General features: G+C 39.7%; 1 protein-coding gene across 1 annotated transcript in view; it reads left to right on the forward strand.

Moving 5' to 3' along the window:
• Positions 1-288: 288 nt before the first annotated feature.
• The window catches only part of LOC105995261 (solute carrier family 22 member 10-like), a 66243-nt gene continuing 51938 nt past the window's right edge, over positions 289-14593 (forward strand). Inside the window, exons 1-5 of the mRNA XM_013028967.1 lie at positions 289-403; positions 520-682; positions 2306-2429; positions 5380-5495; positions 8685-8899. Coding sequence (XP_012884421.1) covers positions 289-403; positions 520-682; positions 2306-2429; positions 5380-5495; positions 8685-8899 — 733 coding nt within the window. The remainder of the gene's footprint in view (positions 404-519; positions 683-2305; positions 2430-5379; positions 5496-8684; positions 8900-14593) is intronic.

Consider the following 14593-nt stretch of genomic DNA (forward strand, 5'->3'; position numbering starts at 1 on the left):
TCAGCTTCTTCCATTTCAGCTGTTGGCTAATATAGAAATTCCAACAAATCTCAAGTATAATGTAGAAATAATATTTAGCATTAATATTTAATATTTATTTAAAGAATAGCATATTTCAAATCAATAATACCTAATCTTTGTAGAAAGATTCAGTATCTACCTTAAATTTCATGATGTGATATCTTTGATTGTTTTTAGTGTTATTGTTTTTGGTCTTGAATAATCTCACATAGTCCAATATTTCTTAGGTTCGGGCGGAAAACCATCTTCAGGTGGTGTTTATTCCAAATGGCTATCGGTGACACCTGTGCAGCCTTTGCTCCCACCTTCCTTGTTTACTGTTCCCTGCGATTCTTAGCTGGGTCATCTCTCATGCCTGTCCTAACAAACTCTTTTGTTCTCAGTAAGTAAATCATTTGAACCTTTAATTTCCTTCATGAGTAGCAAGCTCTTGAAAACATGATTTGCAAAAAATAATTATGACCACACAACTATAATTACAACTGTGTTTTCTTCCAGTTATAGAGTGGACAAGACCTCAATCCCAAGCTTTGTTAGCAATGTTGATTTCCTACAGTACTGGGCAGATGCTCCTGGGAGGACTGGCTTTTTTCTTTCGCAGCTGGATCACACTGCAGCTGATACTATCCATACCTCTGTTGGTCTGCTGCGTGTTATCAAGGTATGGACAATATGTGTGGCCTTTAACTCCAATGAAAGGGGAAATAGAGGCTTAGAGGGAGGACCTGACACTAGGGATCTGTGTAATCTCTGAATGATCCTGTCACCTCACCCACAGTCACCACTGTGCTACTGAGATACAAAGGAGAACAGAATGTACTCTGCCAGGAGGCTGCAGCTGTGGAGTGAGCACTTTTCTATCTTAACCACAGAATTATTATGGAATCTTTTTTTTCTCTCCTTTTAAAGCATATGTTGCTTGGAATAAGAGGGGTCTGAGGGAGCTATTTCCACACATGTAAATAATTTACTTTCACCATATTCACACCTTCTATTAGCATGTAAATAATGTACTTTGACCATATTCACACTGTACTTTGACCATATTCACACCTTCTATTCGCTTTTCCTATGCCATCTTCGCCTCCTTTTTAAAATATAATTTTAACTTGTTTAACAGGTTTAACTGTGCTGTTTTTTACAGAATGAAGTTATATTTGCACTGCACCCCCATCAACTACTGACTTCAATCTCCCTGTGTTCCTATGGCTCCCCAGCATTTGGGCCCCATTTACACTCATGACATACAAGTGCCATATCATATAAAATATATTTAAGTCCAGATTTGCAGACAAGAGTATATGATATGTGTCTTTCAGAGTCTGGTTTTTTTCACTTAACTTGATCTCCAGTTCCATCCACTTTGCTATAAACAACATAAATTTGTTTATCTTTTTGAGTATAATATGCCACTCGCTGGATTATTTCTAGGGCTTATATTCTATTCCATTGGAATATGTATCTTTTTTTCCTACCATTACCATGATGATTCATTACTCTGTCTTTGTAGCACAATTTGTAGCCAAATATTGTGATACCTCCAGCATTGCTTTTTTTGTCCATGAATGCTTTGACTCTGCAGAGTCTCTTGCACTTCTCTATCAGTTTTAAGATTGCCTTTTCTTTTTACACAAGGTATGTCACTAGAATTCTAATGGGGGCTGCATTGAATCAGTAGAAAGTTTCAGTAGTATATAAGCATGCCAGGTCTTTTCATCTTTTGCTATCTTCTTTAATACTTAATGCTTTGTACTTTTTACGTTTTCATCAAAAGTGATAAAATGAGCAAACTCTACGACTTCAGCCAGCAACTTTCCTACTGGTTTTTGATCATACTGTGGAATAAAATTTTCATGGACTTCGTTGCCCAGACTGGCTTCAATGTGTGATCCCAAGATCTCAGCCTCCTGAGTAGCTATAATGAGAAGTGTGAGCACCTGTTCCCAGTGTGAACAATTTTACTGTGTATAAAATCACTGAAAAAACCCTCTTCAGAGCTTAATTATATGGCATATAGATCATATAGGGATATTAACCATTGGATTGTCAATGGATGCTCAGACTACTTGTTCATTCCTCCTTGTTGTCTATAATTACTTTCAACAAACAAACACTTAGATACCCTTCCTGTAAGTCCACCAGAGAAGGCAGATTTAATCAGAAATGACTCTACTATGATGTACAAAGTCTATATGAAATGGAGAGGAAAAGATATTTCAGATTAAAGTTATGTGTAAAAAAAGCAGTTAGATGTTTACTGTAGCTGTGTTGTCTTCTTTTTCAGGATGCTGGTAGAGTCTGCTCGGTGGCTGGTTTTTAGCAATCAGCTAGAAAAGGGCTTAGAGGAACTTAGAAGAGTTGCACGTATAAATGGAAAGAAGAATGCTGAGGAGACCCTGAGCATTGAGGTGATCTGAGAAGGGGGCTGATTACTGGGAATGGATGATTTGAACGCACAATCCTACTATTCTGGGTCCTTTAGGCATATCCCAAATTAGAATTTTCTAAGTGAGAAGTTTTTTGTTTTTGTTTTTTCGGTCATGGGGCTTGAAGTCACGGCCTGGATACTGACCCTGAGCTTTTTCCATCAAGGCTACCACTCTGTCACTTTGAGCAACCATGCTACATCCAGTTTTCTGTTGATTGATTAGAGATATGAGTCTTGGGAACTTTCCTGCCAAGGCTGGCATTGAACTGGGCTCTTCTGTTCTCAGCCTCCTGAACATGCTGCTTCTAAGTGACACTTGCACATCACCGTTTTAGTTCCCCCACAGTCTTATTATTGTGTAGAGAAAGAGGAACCAAATAAAAAAATGTGTCTATCTTTTGTCAGAAATCAAATCATTGTTTGAATAAAAGAGCAATTTCCCACACACGACACACATATGGGCAAGGAAGCAGTAACCCTTTCTCACTAGTTCAATAAATCATGGTTCACTTTAGGGAAAGCATTAAATATCATTTTAACTTCCACGCATTTCATTCAAAAATTAAATGCTTAATAGGCAACAAATAGGAACTCTTCCTCTAATCCAAGTGCTTTGGCAGTAATTATATAAAAGTCCTTCTTTCTCTGACATTTACACTGTCATTATCAGAGAGTACTAAGATGTTGCCTATGTAGAAAAGCTCTTTGAAAATCTTTTTATTTTTTTTGCATTTCTTTTCTTGTTGTGGGGTTTGTTGATGTTTCTCTTATTTGTTTTTCTCCATATTTCTAGAACGTAGGTCCTAATATGGCTGGCTCACTCATAGATACATTTTACTCACTCATTTTAAAATCTTTGAGGCTGGGCCCTAGTGACTCATGCCTATAATCCTACCTACTCTGGAGGCTGAGCTCTGAGGATCCAGCCTCAAAGCTAGCCCAGGAAGGAATGTTTGGGAGGCCCATATCTCCAATTAACCACCAACAAGCTGGAAGTGGTGTTATGACTCAAGTGGCAGAGTGGCAGCCATGAACACAAAAGCTCAAGGGCAATGCCTAGCCCCTGAGTTCAAGTCCCAGGAGCAGCTTAATTAAAGAAAGAGTTAAAAAATACCTTTGAATACATAAAGAGTGTCAGCACAGTGTTGGATATTACTAACGGAATTAACTTCATAGCATCTGTCTGAAAGAAACATTTTAAACTAGGGCAGAAAAACTGAGAGACAGCCTAATACAAAATCAGTGCTAATCCAGTCTATGTGCCAGGCATTGGTGAGAAAACCAAAAAGTGTTCAGCCAGCATTAATGGTCTAGAAAGGACTAAGGTGATAAGAGCTGGAGGAGGCCTTTGACACATCACCAAACTGGGCAGCAGTGGCACTGGGGACAAACGTGCCCACAGGCTGCCTCTGAAAGACAGCAAATGCCACATAAGAAAATGCTAACCAAGGAAGACACAAAGGTTGTATGTTCCCAATCAAAGTAATGTCATCCCTCTGCTATATGAAATAGCAGTGTCTCCAAAAGTTTCCTTTCATTACAACCAACATATGCTCAAAGTTCAGAATCTATTTTTCCTTGTGCTGGGTACAAAATTAAGGGCCTCTTACATGCTACGAAAATGATCTCCACTCCACCTCTAGCACACAGAATCTGAACATTTTAATGAGGTATAAAGGTGGATGGGACTACTTAAGCATTGTTCTCTGATTATAGAATCTTTGTATATAAATCTGTGAAGCTACAGAGTAAAAAAAAAAAGTCCACCTGTCCCAAACTCATCCAATATGCAATGATTATATGAGCACTGTGGAAATACTGTATTGTTTTTGTTCAAAAGGGAGAGGTAACACACAAAGGAATCCAGAACCTAGCTGAATCCAGCTAGGCAAAGGTTAGCAATTCCTATTGTAGTTTTGAAGGCTTGGAAAATTCTAGCAGACTGGTCCTCAGCAACAAACTCTTGCCTTTCAATCAGAGCTCTGAATTCTTCACATCTGTCATTAATGATAGATAACATTTCAAATAAACAGTATTCCTAAATAGTTTCCCAAGGAACATTTCAGCGACACTTCCTCATTTTGTATTTTATGTCTTTACTTGGATAATCTAAAATACTAACTCACTGATAGAACAGTCTGTCATATCTACTACTAACTCTCCACATGCCTAATGTAGTAAATGAATAAACTGTTATAAAAATAATAAATGCAAACCAGGTACATCTGCCTCCTAGCTACTGAAATCCTAGCTACTCAGGAAGCTGAGAACAGGGGATTAAGACTCAAAACCTGCCTGAGGCTATTATCTCCAAAAAACTACACAGAAGAAGGCAAAAGAGGGCTGGGAAGGTAGCTCAGAGGTAGAGGGCTTGCCTTGCATGCATGAAGCCCTGGGTTGGATTCCTCAGCACCACATAAGCAAAAAGAAAAAAATCTGGAAGTGGTGCTGTGGCTCAAGTAGTAGAGCGCTAGCCTTGAGCTGAAGAGCTGAGGGACAGAGCCCTGTCCCAAAGTTGATGCCCCACAACCGGACCCCCCAAAAAAAACTGAGAAAGAAAAAAAAGAGGAAGGCAAAAGAGTTGCTATGGTCAAGTGGTAGAATGCTAGCCTTGAGCAAAAGCAGCTCAGGGACAGCACCCAGGCCCTGACTTCAAGCCATAGGACCAACACACACTCTCTCTTTTAAATGTCAAGGTTCTTTACTTGTCCTTACCTCAGTATTTAAACAGGCTTTAATCTTATCTAATTCCCCTCTTCCTGTATCTTTCCTGATTCTTCCCACCTGAGATGGATTTAATGCCCAAGTCCCTACTCTGTAGTTTTCCTTGAAGATACAACACACCATATGTGTATCATCTTCTAGTATTTAGCAAAATAATTGGCACATTATTGACATCTCATGAATGCTTATGACTTTTGTTGTCCAAGGTTGTGAAATTCAACCTGCAGGAGGATTTTGAGGACGCCAAGGCAAAAATATCCATTTTTCAGTTGTTCCATGCACCCAGGCTGTGTGTGAGAAGCTGCTACCTGAGTTTTATCAGGTATGTTCCTTTGAATAAGCTTATCAATATATTTTACCTCCAATATCTTATTAGAGAGGAACTACATTTATTCATTCAAAAACAATAGCAACAGCAGGCCAGGGACTGGTATAATGCTTGAGTTCGGGACGCCCAAAAAGACTACCAGAGACCAAGATCGATGTAATCACCACGAGGTATTTAGTGCTAGCTTGCTTGGTCCTCTGCCCACAAAACAAACAACTGGTGACGCTGAGAGGCCCGAGCCTGGGGTTTGCAGCCGTTTTATACACTCTTTGGGGAAGGCTGGGGATTTGCACTCATCATATCATTCCTTGACAACTCAACACACACCGCGGGAAAATCAGAAAACATCTCTAATACATGGTTCATGGGTCCAATGGCGGGAAGAAATTTGGAAAGAGTTATTGGTCAGATACAGAGGTTGATGCGCTTTTAAATGATTGGTTAAAGTCACAAGGGTGGTGCAAGGGAGTACATGCAGAACTGCAGGACTTTCTGGTTAGATATTGGTCACTACTCCTAGGTGGGGTGCTGTCTGGAATCTCGGGCAATTTGGCTTATCTTAGGTAAGCATCATCTGCAGTTTTCCAAGGACTGTTTCTACTTAGCTTTCGGTGGAATTTTCTGGCTTTAGGACTGCAGTAGGTCAAAGGCTAAATTCCAGAATAAAATGAGGTCTCAGGTAAATTATTGGTCAGGTCTTTCACTGGTGGCTCATGCCTGTAATTCTAACTACTCAAAAGGCTGAGATCTGAGGATCACAGTTCAAAGCCAGCCCAAGGTAGGAAAGTCTATGAGACGCTTATCTCCATTTTATGACAGAAAATACCAGAAAGTGGTGCTGTGACTTCAGTAGTAGAGTGCTAGCCTTGAGCACCAAGAGGCTCAGGGACTACATGCAGGCCCTGAGTTCAGGCCCCAGGACTCTCAAAAACAAAACAAAAGAAAACAGTGGCAGCATTATAGATAACAGATCAATACATAAGATAAGAAAAATGATGTTAACGGGTTTATGTTTAATTACCACCTTTTAATGTTACCTTATGAGATCTCTCAGTAAGACTGAACTACAGAAATATGGAAATCACATTCCAGAACAAAGTTCAGCACTGCATATTAGCATATGGAGTAGTCTACTGTGAAACATACTTGAACATTTTATCTTTTTAGTTTTTATTGAAATAGAACTTACATAAAAAAAATTGCAGCCAGGCTCAGAGGCTCACAACATGATTCTAAGTGCTCTAAGTGCTGATGTTGGGAGGATCTCAGTTCAAGGCCAGCTCAGCCAAAAAGTTCACAAGACCCCATCTCAACCAATCAGAAGAAAGGGGTGGTGTCATCACAGCTATGCAGGGGCATAAATAGGTAGGTTTGGGTCCTGGCTGGCTCTGGTAAAAAGCAAGACTCTCTTTGAAAAATAACAAAGGGAAAAGGAGCTGGGGTTGTGGCTCAAGTAACAGAATCCAAGTTCTCATACCTGACATAAAACACCATTATTTACAAAAAAGAAAAAGGCACAAATTCTGTGTTCATTGAGATCCATTTTATAAATCCTTAGGGACATAAGATAGCCAACCAAATGAGCACATTTTCATTCCTTGAATCATTTCTCTTCTACCTTAATCCCATTAAGAAAAATGATAACCATACTTTTCACTCTCTTTCTGAGATTATTTTGCTTCTTTAAAAAAAAAAAAAGCTTTTGTTAGCACTTGAGTTCTGTTATGGGGAAAAGAGTCCACTACTCAGAGATAGCCTCAAGTAAAAAGATGACTTTACTGCGGAAGAGGAAAGCTGACCGGCCAGGGATGCAGCACACATGAAAACTGTGACCCTGAATGGCCCACAAGCTAGGGTTTTTAAAGGCAAAATCCATGTGGTCAAGCCTGGCCACAGGCAGGTGGCCGAACGGTTTACAACACCCACATAAAGATTGCATATTTATGTTAGTGGCTAGTGGAGTTAGAGTCCATCTTATACTATCTGTTCTAACTAACCTATCATTCTGATTTGATTAGGTGAGTGAAATTGGGGGCCCACACAAAGCAAGCAGGTATTCTTTCTCCTGGGGCCAAGATAGGGCTGGATGGCTGGGCTGTTCTACTATTGTTAACCAAACAGGGCTGATCTTATCTGGGGTACTGATAACCAAACAGGGCTGCAGATCACACAACCTTACCACAACAATCAGCAGGGCTTTCCACATTTCCTGGGGTCTCAACAAACATCATATTTCCTAACCCTGGGGCTATTGAGAAACCAGTATTTTGATTTTCAGGAGTATGGGGAACTCCTGGTATATTATAAAAGGAGTTAGTTTTTGCTTCCCCCAACAAATTCCAAGTTAATAATAAAAAAAAAAAAAGCCCTGTGTGTATATTGGTGTGTGTTTGCTGATCCTGGGGCTGGAACTTGGGACCTTGGCATTGTCCCTTAGCTTGTTTGCTCAAGGCCAATACTTTTCCAGTTGAGGCATACCTCCACTCCGCCTGAGTCCCACAGACTTTCTGCACAGGCTAGCTTTGAAACTTAAACCTCAGATCTCAGCCACCCCCTCTCCCTTTCTCTCTTTTTCTTTTTGTCAGTCATGGGGCCTAACTTTGGCCCTTGGCACTTTAGCTCTTTAGCTCAAGGCTAGCAATCTACCACTTGAGCCACAGAGCCACTTCCAGCTTTTTCTGCTTATGTGATGTTGAAGAATCTAGTCAGTAGTGATGAAGAAACAGAGAAATTTGAAATTCATGAAGAATTTTTACCAAAATACATTGTAGGCAAGAAAGTATGAGTCACAATGATTTGGACCTAAATCTAATCTCTACTGATACATTTGTGTGCACCTGCTGCGAATCTTGAACTATTTCCCAGGGAAAGCAAGGAATTCACTGATCTTTCTTTTTTTTTTTTTTTTTTTTGGTCAGTTCTGGGACTTAAACTTTGGCCTGGGCACTGTCCCTGAGCTCCTCAGCTCAAGGTGAACACTCTACAGCTTGAGCCACAGCGCCACTTCCGGTGTTCATAAGAGTCTCATTGACTTGAACTGGGATCCTCACATCTCAGCCTCCTGAATAGCTAGGTTTACAGGCGTGGGCCACCGGCGCCCGGCTTCACTGATCTTCTTTTCCTTTGTATCTTAAATTAATTTGCTCTATCAATTTAAATGTGTTTTTATTCTTTTAACTTCAGAATGGCACTGTCCATACCCTTCTATGGCCTGATACTCAACCTGCAGCACCTGGGGAGCAACATCTTTCTGTTCCAGATTCTCTTTGGCCTTGTCACACTCATCAGCAGATTCGTTCCCTTCTTGGTATTGAATTATCTGGGCCGAAAACAAAGTCAGATACTATTCATGTTCCTGACAGGACTTTCGATTCTGGTCAGCACCTTTTTGTCCCCAGGTGAGAAATGAGTTGGAGAAAAGTAAGTAATGTCTCCTATCTTCCAGAAATTTCTTTGGTTTACTCATCTGGGCCAAAAGAATGGCATCACCATGGATAACCGGAGGATCCCATGAAGTTAATGTGAAGGCTTAGAAGCTGTCCCTACAGCAGTTGTTGGCAAAACTTAGGCTCTTACTGAGCCAAAGTTCTTCAGGAGCCAATGTTCTTAAGGACCCGAGGCTGTCCTTATCAAATCTACTATAAATCTGAACATCAGTGCCACTGATACCTAACAATTTCTTTAGAACTAATTGCATGCATTGTGTTATCAAAGATCTTGCAATTGTAAACCCAGGAAGACACACAATCCTCTTCCTGGAATTATTTTTTCCAATTTATCAAGTCTTTCTATCTTGGTCATTCTCTCCTTTGTTAAACTCTAAAGGCAACAGTTTAAAAAAAGAGGCTCATTGATATGAATGAAGGGTTTTGTTGTTGTTGTTGATTTGGGGGGTTGGGGGCAGGGCTTCAATCATGGCGCTTGAACTCAGGGCCTGGTTGCTGTCTCTAAACCCTTTGGCTTGACTACCACTCTACCACTTTGAGCCATACCAACACTTACAGTGTTGTAGTGGTTAATCAGTGATAAGGGTCTAATGGATTTTCCTGCCCAGGCTGGTTTTGAACTGCCATCCTCAGATCTCAGCCTTCTAAATAGCTAGAATTTCAGGCATGTATCAGGAACACCAGGCCACTGGAATAAGAGTTAGAAAAACAAAAACAAAAAACAAACAAAAAACAAAAAAATAAACAACAAAATCCCTTGCCTTCAGGTAGAGAGAAAGAATACAATAGGAAAAAGACAAGACACTAACTTAAGTATGGTTTTTAATTTTTTTTCTTATTAAAGAGATATAAGAGGGGTTATGATTGTGTAAGTCAGGTAGGAGTACATTTGTTTTTGCACCCCTTGAGTCGGTATAATCCAGTTTTTGTTTTATAATATATTCCTAAATAGCAAATAGATGAAGAAACTCACCCAGGACAATATACTATATTAATTGCATGATTTTAAGTGATGATTGTGGGGTCCCCTCCATCATGTTCTCACGGCAGGAATGTATTTGAAGAAGCTAGAACTGTATACTTCTTCTATATCCTGCTGCCAGCCGGCTCTCCTCTGAGAGTACCTTAGTTTTTAATCATATCTTTGACTACTTTTACTAGGTTTCAAAACTTTTTCCATTTTCTGTGTCAGTGATTCCCAACACAGCACTAGCTTTCTCATAGGAGTCCTAATGTTAAGATTTTAAAATCCTGACTTGTTATCTAGATCCTGCTTTCTTCACAAACTTCACTCCCAACGGAATCCAGTTCTCTTGTTAGTACATCTGTTGGAATACCTGTCCTATGTCAAGAAATAATCTCCTGTTCTTAGTTCTAAACTGTTGAAGGCATGAGTCATTAACTCCTTGGATTTTTATCCATGTATTCCTACACATCCTGAACAACAACCACAGCAACAACAACGAAAAGAGCATTTCCTGACTTTCCCTGCCTCTGCCATGTCTGATAAAACTCAAATGGGCAGGGAGAGTTGCAGCAAATGTTTTCCATTCCTTCATTCAGTCCTTAAGCCCAAGCATACTAGTCTGCTTTCACTAGCTCATCGTTACATAGTTTCTCCTACGTTCTGTTTGTTTATCACATGTTTCTTGCTAGCAAATCCCTCCAATAGAACTTCTCATAATTGTTTGGGGTAGACAGATTTCTCCAGTCAAGTATGCCTGCCTCTGATATGTCTTCCTCTCTACAGAAACTCAGCAGACCCTGCGCATGGTTTTAGCAACTCTGGGAATTGGTGTTAATACCTCTGGCCTCACAGCCTATTCAATTCACTCGATGGAGCTCATCCCAACTGTAGTGAGGTACTGTCTCTCAAGTTTAAGATATCCTGGGCTACATAACACTTAAAAATTACAAAACAAAACCTATTCTGCTTCCAGAGAAGATTTTCTGAACTAATGACATTTATTGTGGGGACAAAATTAAAACTTCTCATCTTTCAAAACAATAATAAAACATTTAAATATTTACAAGGACCATATCTCTACATAATAAAGGCTATATGTTTAAACTGATAGGCAACAGTGTACTAAGAAGGAAAAAATAAAGTTATTTCCTGTAAAGTCAAGGATCAGAAGTGGAACTGTGCCTTAAAATAGTAGCCTTGAGGAATAGAAGCTCAAGCTCCCAAACCACCACCAACAACAAAACAACAACAACAACAAAAACAAGTAAAGAGGAAAAATCAGTTGTTTTTCTATTTACCAATAATAATGAGGGTCAGAAAGAAAAGAGTTGCGCTTGCAATAGCCTCACAAATTAAATTAAATACCTGCAAGTAAAGCCAACGCAGGAGATGAAAGGCTTCTACAATAAAAATGATACATTTTAAGAAAGAAGCCATGATTTTTTTCATAGGTGACCCATATCACTATTATTTGTGGTGCTGGTCCTGGGACTTGATCTCAGGGCCTGACTGCTGTCCCTGGCTGCGTATGCTTGGCTGGTACTAATTTTTTTTTTAAAGAAGCCAATAAAGTTAAAAAGAAAATGGATCTCCCATGTTCATGAATCAGGAGAATAAATAATGTGGTGAACTACTGAAGGGAATCTAGTTTCAATACAAGCTGTTCCAAAACTCCAATATCATTTTATACAAATAGAAAAAAATCAATCCTGAGGTTCATGAGATTACACAAGATCTTAACTAGCCAAAGCAATCTGGAACTAACAGGACACTGCTAGAGATGTCATACTTCCCAACATCAAAATACACTATTGAGACACAGTAACAAAAAACACATCATAACAACACAAAAAGTAGACAGCTAGATGACAGAAGAGAAGAGAAGACACAGGAAAAAAACACACAACTTCTGGCCATCTGATCTTAAACAAAGGGGAAAAACTTACATTCAAAAAGGATAGCCTCTTTAACAAATAGTTGGAGAAACACAATATATAAATAAATATCAGCAATTCAAAGTACATTACTATCTCTCATTCCCTACAAAAATCAGTTCAATACAAAATGAATCAAGATCCTAATTATGGCCTGAAACTGTGAAAATGATTGAGGAAAGCACAGGCAAAGAACCAAAGAAATTTTCATAGGTGATAGCTTTCTTTTTTTTTTTTTTTTTATGTCGGTCGTGAGGCTTGAACTCTGGGGCTGGGAGCTGTCCTTCAGCTCTTCAGCTCAAGACAAGAACTCTACCACTTGAACTACAGCGCCACTTCCGGTTTTCTGGTGGTTTATTGGAGATAGGAGTCTCAGGGTCTCTTCTGCACGGGCTAGCTTTGAACCGCGATCCTCAGATCTCAGCCTCCTGAGTAGCTAGGATTACAGGTGTGAGCCAACAGTGCCCAGCTTAGGTGATAGCTTTCTGAATAACACTCTAATTGCTCAGCAAGTAGAATCAAGTATTGAGACAAGGGACTAGGAAGGTGGCTCAGCGGTAGAGCTCTTGCCTTGCATGCCTGATGCCCTGGTTGGATTCCTCAGTACCACATAAGCAAAAAGATAAAAGCGGAAGTGGCGCTGTGGCTCAAGTGGTAGAGCGCTAGGCTTGAGCCGAAGAGCTGAGGGACAGTGCCTAGACCCAGAGTTCAGGCCCAAGACCCGACCCAAAAACAAAAAAAAAAAAAAAGAATTGAGACAAGACTTCTGAATTGTGAAAGAAATGATTACCAGGTGACAAGAGAGACAATAGAATGGGAAAAAAAATGCATTTAAACTGTTAATCAGATAAAGGATTAATATACAGTGCATACAAAGATCTCAAAGAATTAAACAGGAAAAAACAATCCAGTTAACTATTCACTCATAAATAATCATTAATTAACCAGCAAACATTGGAAGCGTTAATGAGAAGGTGATGGGGGTGATTATGGCTGAAATACTTTGTGTGTGTATAATGAAAAAAAATGGTGAAACGTGTTAAAATTGTTTCAAAAAGGAGAGAGGGAAGATAAGAAAGAATAAAACAGGGTAAATGAGATTAAGGTAGATTGTAGATATATTGCATAATGTAAGATTTATCACAATAATAATTCCTTTTTACAAAAAGCATGAATAAAAAAGGGAAGACTATGATTTCATTAAAGGACATGGCACGTTGCTAGACATAAAACTTAACTCAGGTGCTGGGAAGATGGCTCAGTGGTAGAGCGCTTGTCTTGCATGCATGAGGGAGGCCCTGGGTATGATTCCTCAGCACCACATAAGCAAAAAGAAAAAAGCTGGAAAAGGCGCTGTGGCTCAAGCGGTAGAGCACTAGCCTTGAGCTGAAGAGCTCAGAGACAGCACACAGGTCCAGAATTCAGGCCCCATGACCACCCAAAGAAGAAAAAATGAAAAAACTAAAATAAATAAAAATTAAGTGAAAGCTTATTGTCAGTGCTCATGCCTGTAATCTTAGCTGCTTAGGAGGCTGAAATCTGAAGATCACAGTTTGAAACCAGCTCAGGCAAGAGTTCCTAAGAGTCTAATCTCCAATTAACCAAAGAAAGACAGTACTGGAGCTGTGGCTCAAGTAGTAGAGGACTGGCCTTCAGAGAAAAAGCTCAGGGACAGTACCCACACCCTGAGTTCAAGCCCTAGGACTAGAAGAAAAAGTTTAACCCTGGGTTGTAAGTTGAGTATATATCCTGTATTATATTGAGAGATATGCTCCATCTAAATCATTCATTTAGTGTTGTAGGTATCCCTATTTTAAGAATAATGGAACTAAGGGTTACAAATCATTAGCAGTAAGTGTGACAATTGACAACTGGCTGCCAGAGTCTATGTGTTTAATAACTTTATTGTGTTACTTCCAAAATGAAATGAAGAAAATACATAAAATTTACTTGATACAGGCATGATGTCAGACACCTGAAATCCAAGAAGTTGTGAGAGCAAGTCAGGACAGTCTCCTCCTTGTCTACATAGGAAGATCAAGGCTTTAAAAAAAGAAAAGGAGGAAGTGGCACTGTGGCTCAAGTGGTAGAGCGCTAGCCTTGAGCTGAAGAGCTGAAGGACATGTCGCTCCCAGGCTCAGAGTTCAAGACCCATATCCAAAAAAAAGAAAAAATGTGAAAAAGAAAAAGAAAATATACAAGTAAAGTTCTTAAATACTTTCTTTATTATTTTGTTTGCAATCTAAGGTCAACCATTGCAGGAATCCGTGAACTTTTCGGCAGATTAGGGGCAGTGATGGCGCCTCTCTTCATGACCTTAGCAGTGTATTCTCCCCACCTGCCCTGGATTCTCTATGGAGCCTTCCCCATCCTTTCTGTCCTTGCAGTCCTCTGCCTTCCAGAAACCAGAAACCGGCCTCTCCCTAACACTATCCAGGATGTGGAAAATGAGTAAGTAAACACTCCAGTAGTGGGCACCTGCCTAGGGAGGGACTGTGTCCTGTATCTGTGACCAGGGATATTCTGTGTGTATACAAGTCACTTATTCATTGGCAACCTCATCCCTATCCACAAAATTGTTTGCTATTGTTATTGTTATTACTCTTTTTAAGTAGTTCTACAAAGGAGTTGCCATTTATCAAGGTATTTTGTGATATGATGAATCTTCATCAATGTCATCCCTTTCAGCATTCTCGCACACCCCTTCCCTCACTCTTCTTAATTTTGTAGGGTGGCATTGCATTC

Source organism: Dipodomys ordii, unplaced genomic scaffold (genome assembly GCF_000151885.1).
Source record: "Dipodomys ordii isolate 6190 unplaced genomic scaffold, Dord_2.0 Scaffold117, whole genome shotgun sequence".
Lineage (NCBI taxonomy): Eukaryota > Metazoa > Chordata > Mammalia > Rodentia > Heteromyidae > Dipodomys > Dipodomys ordii.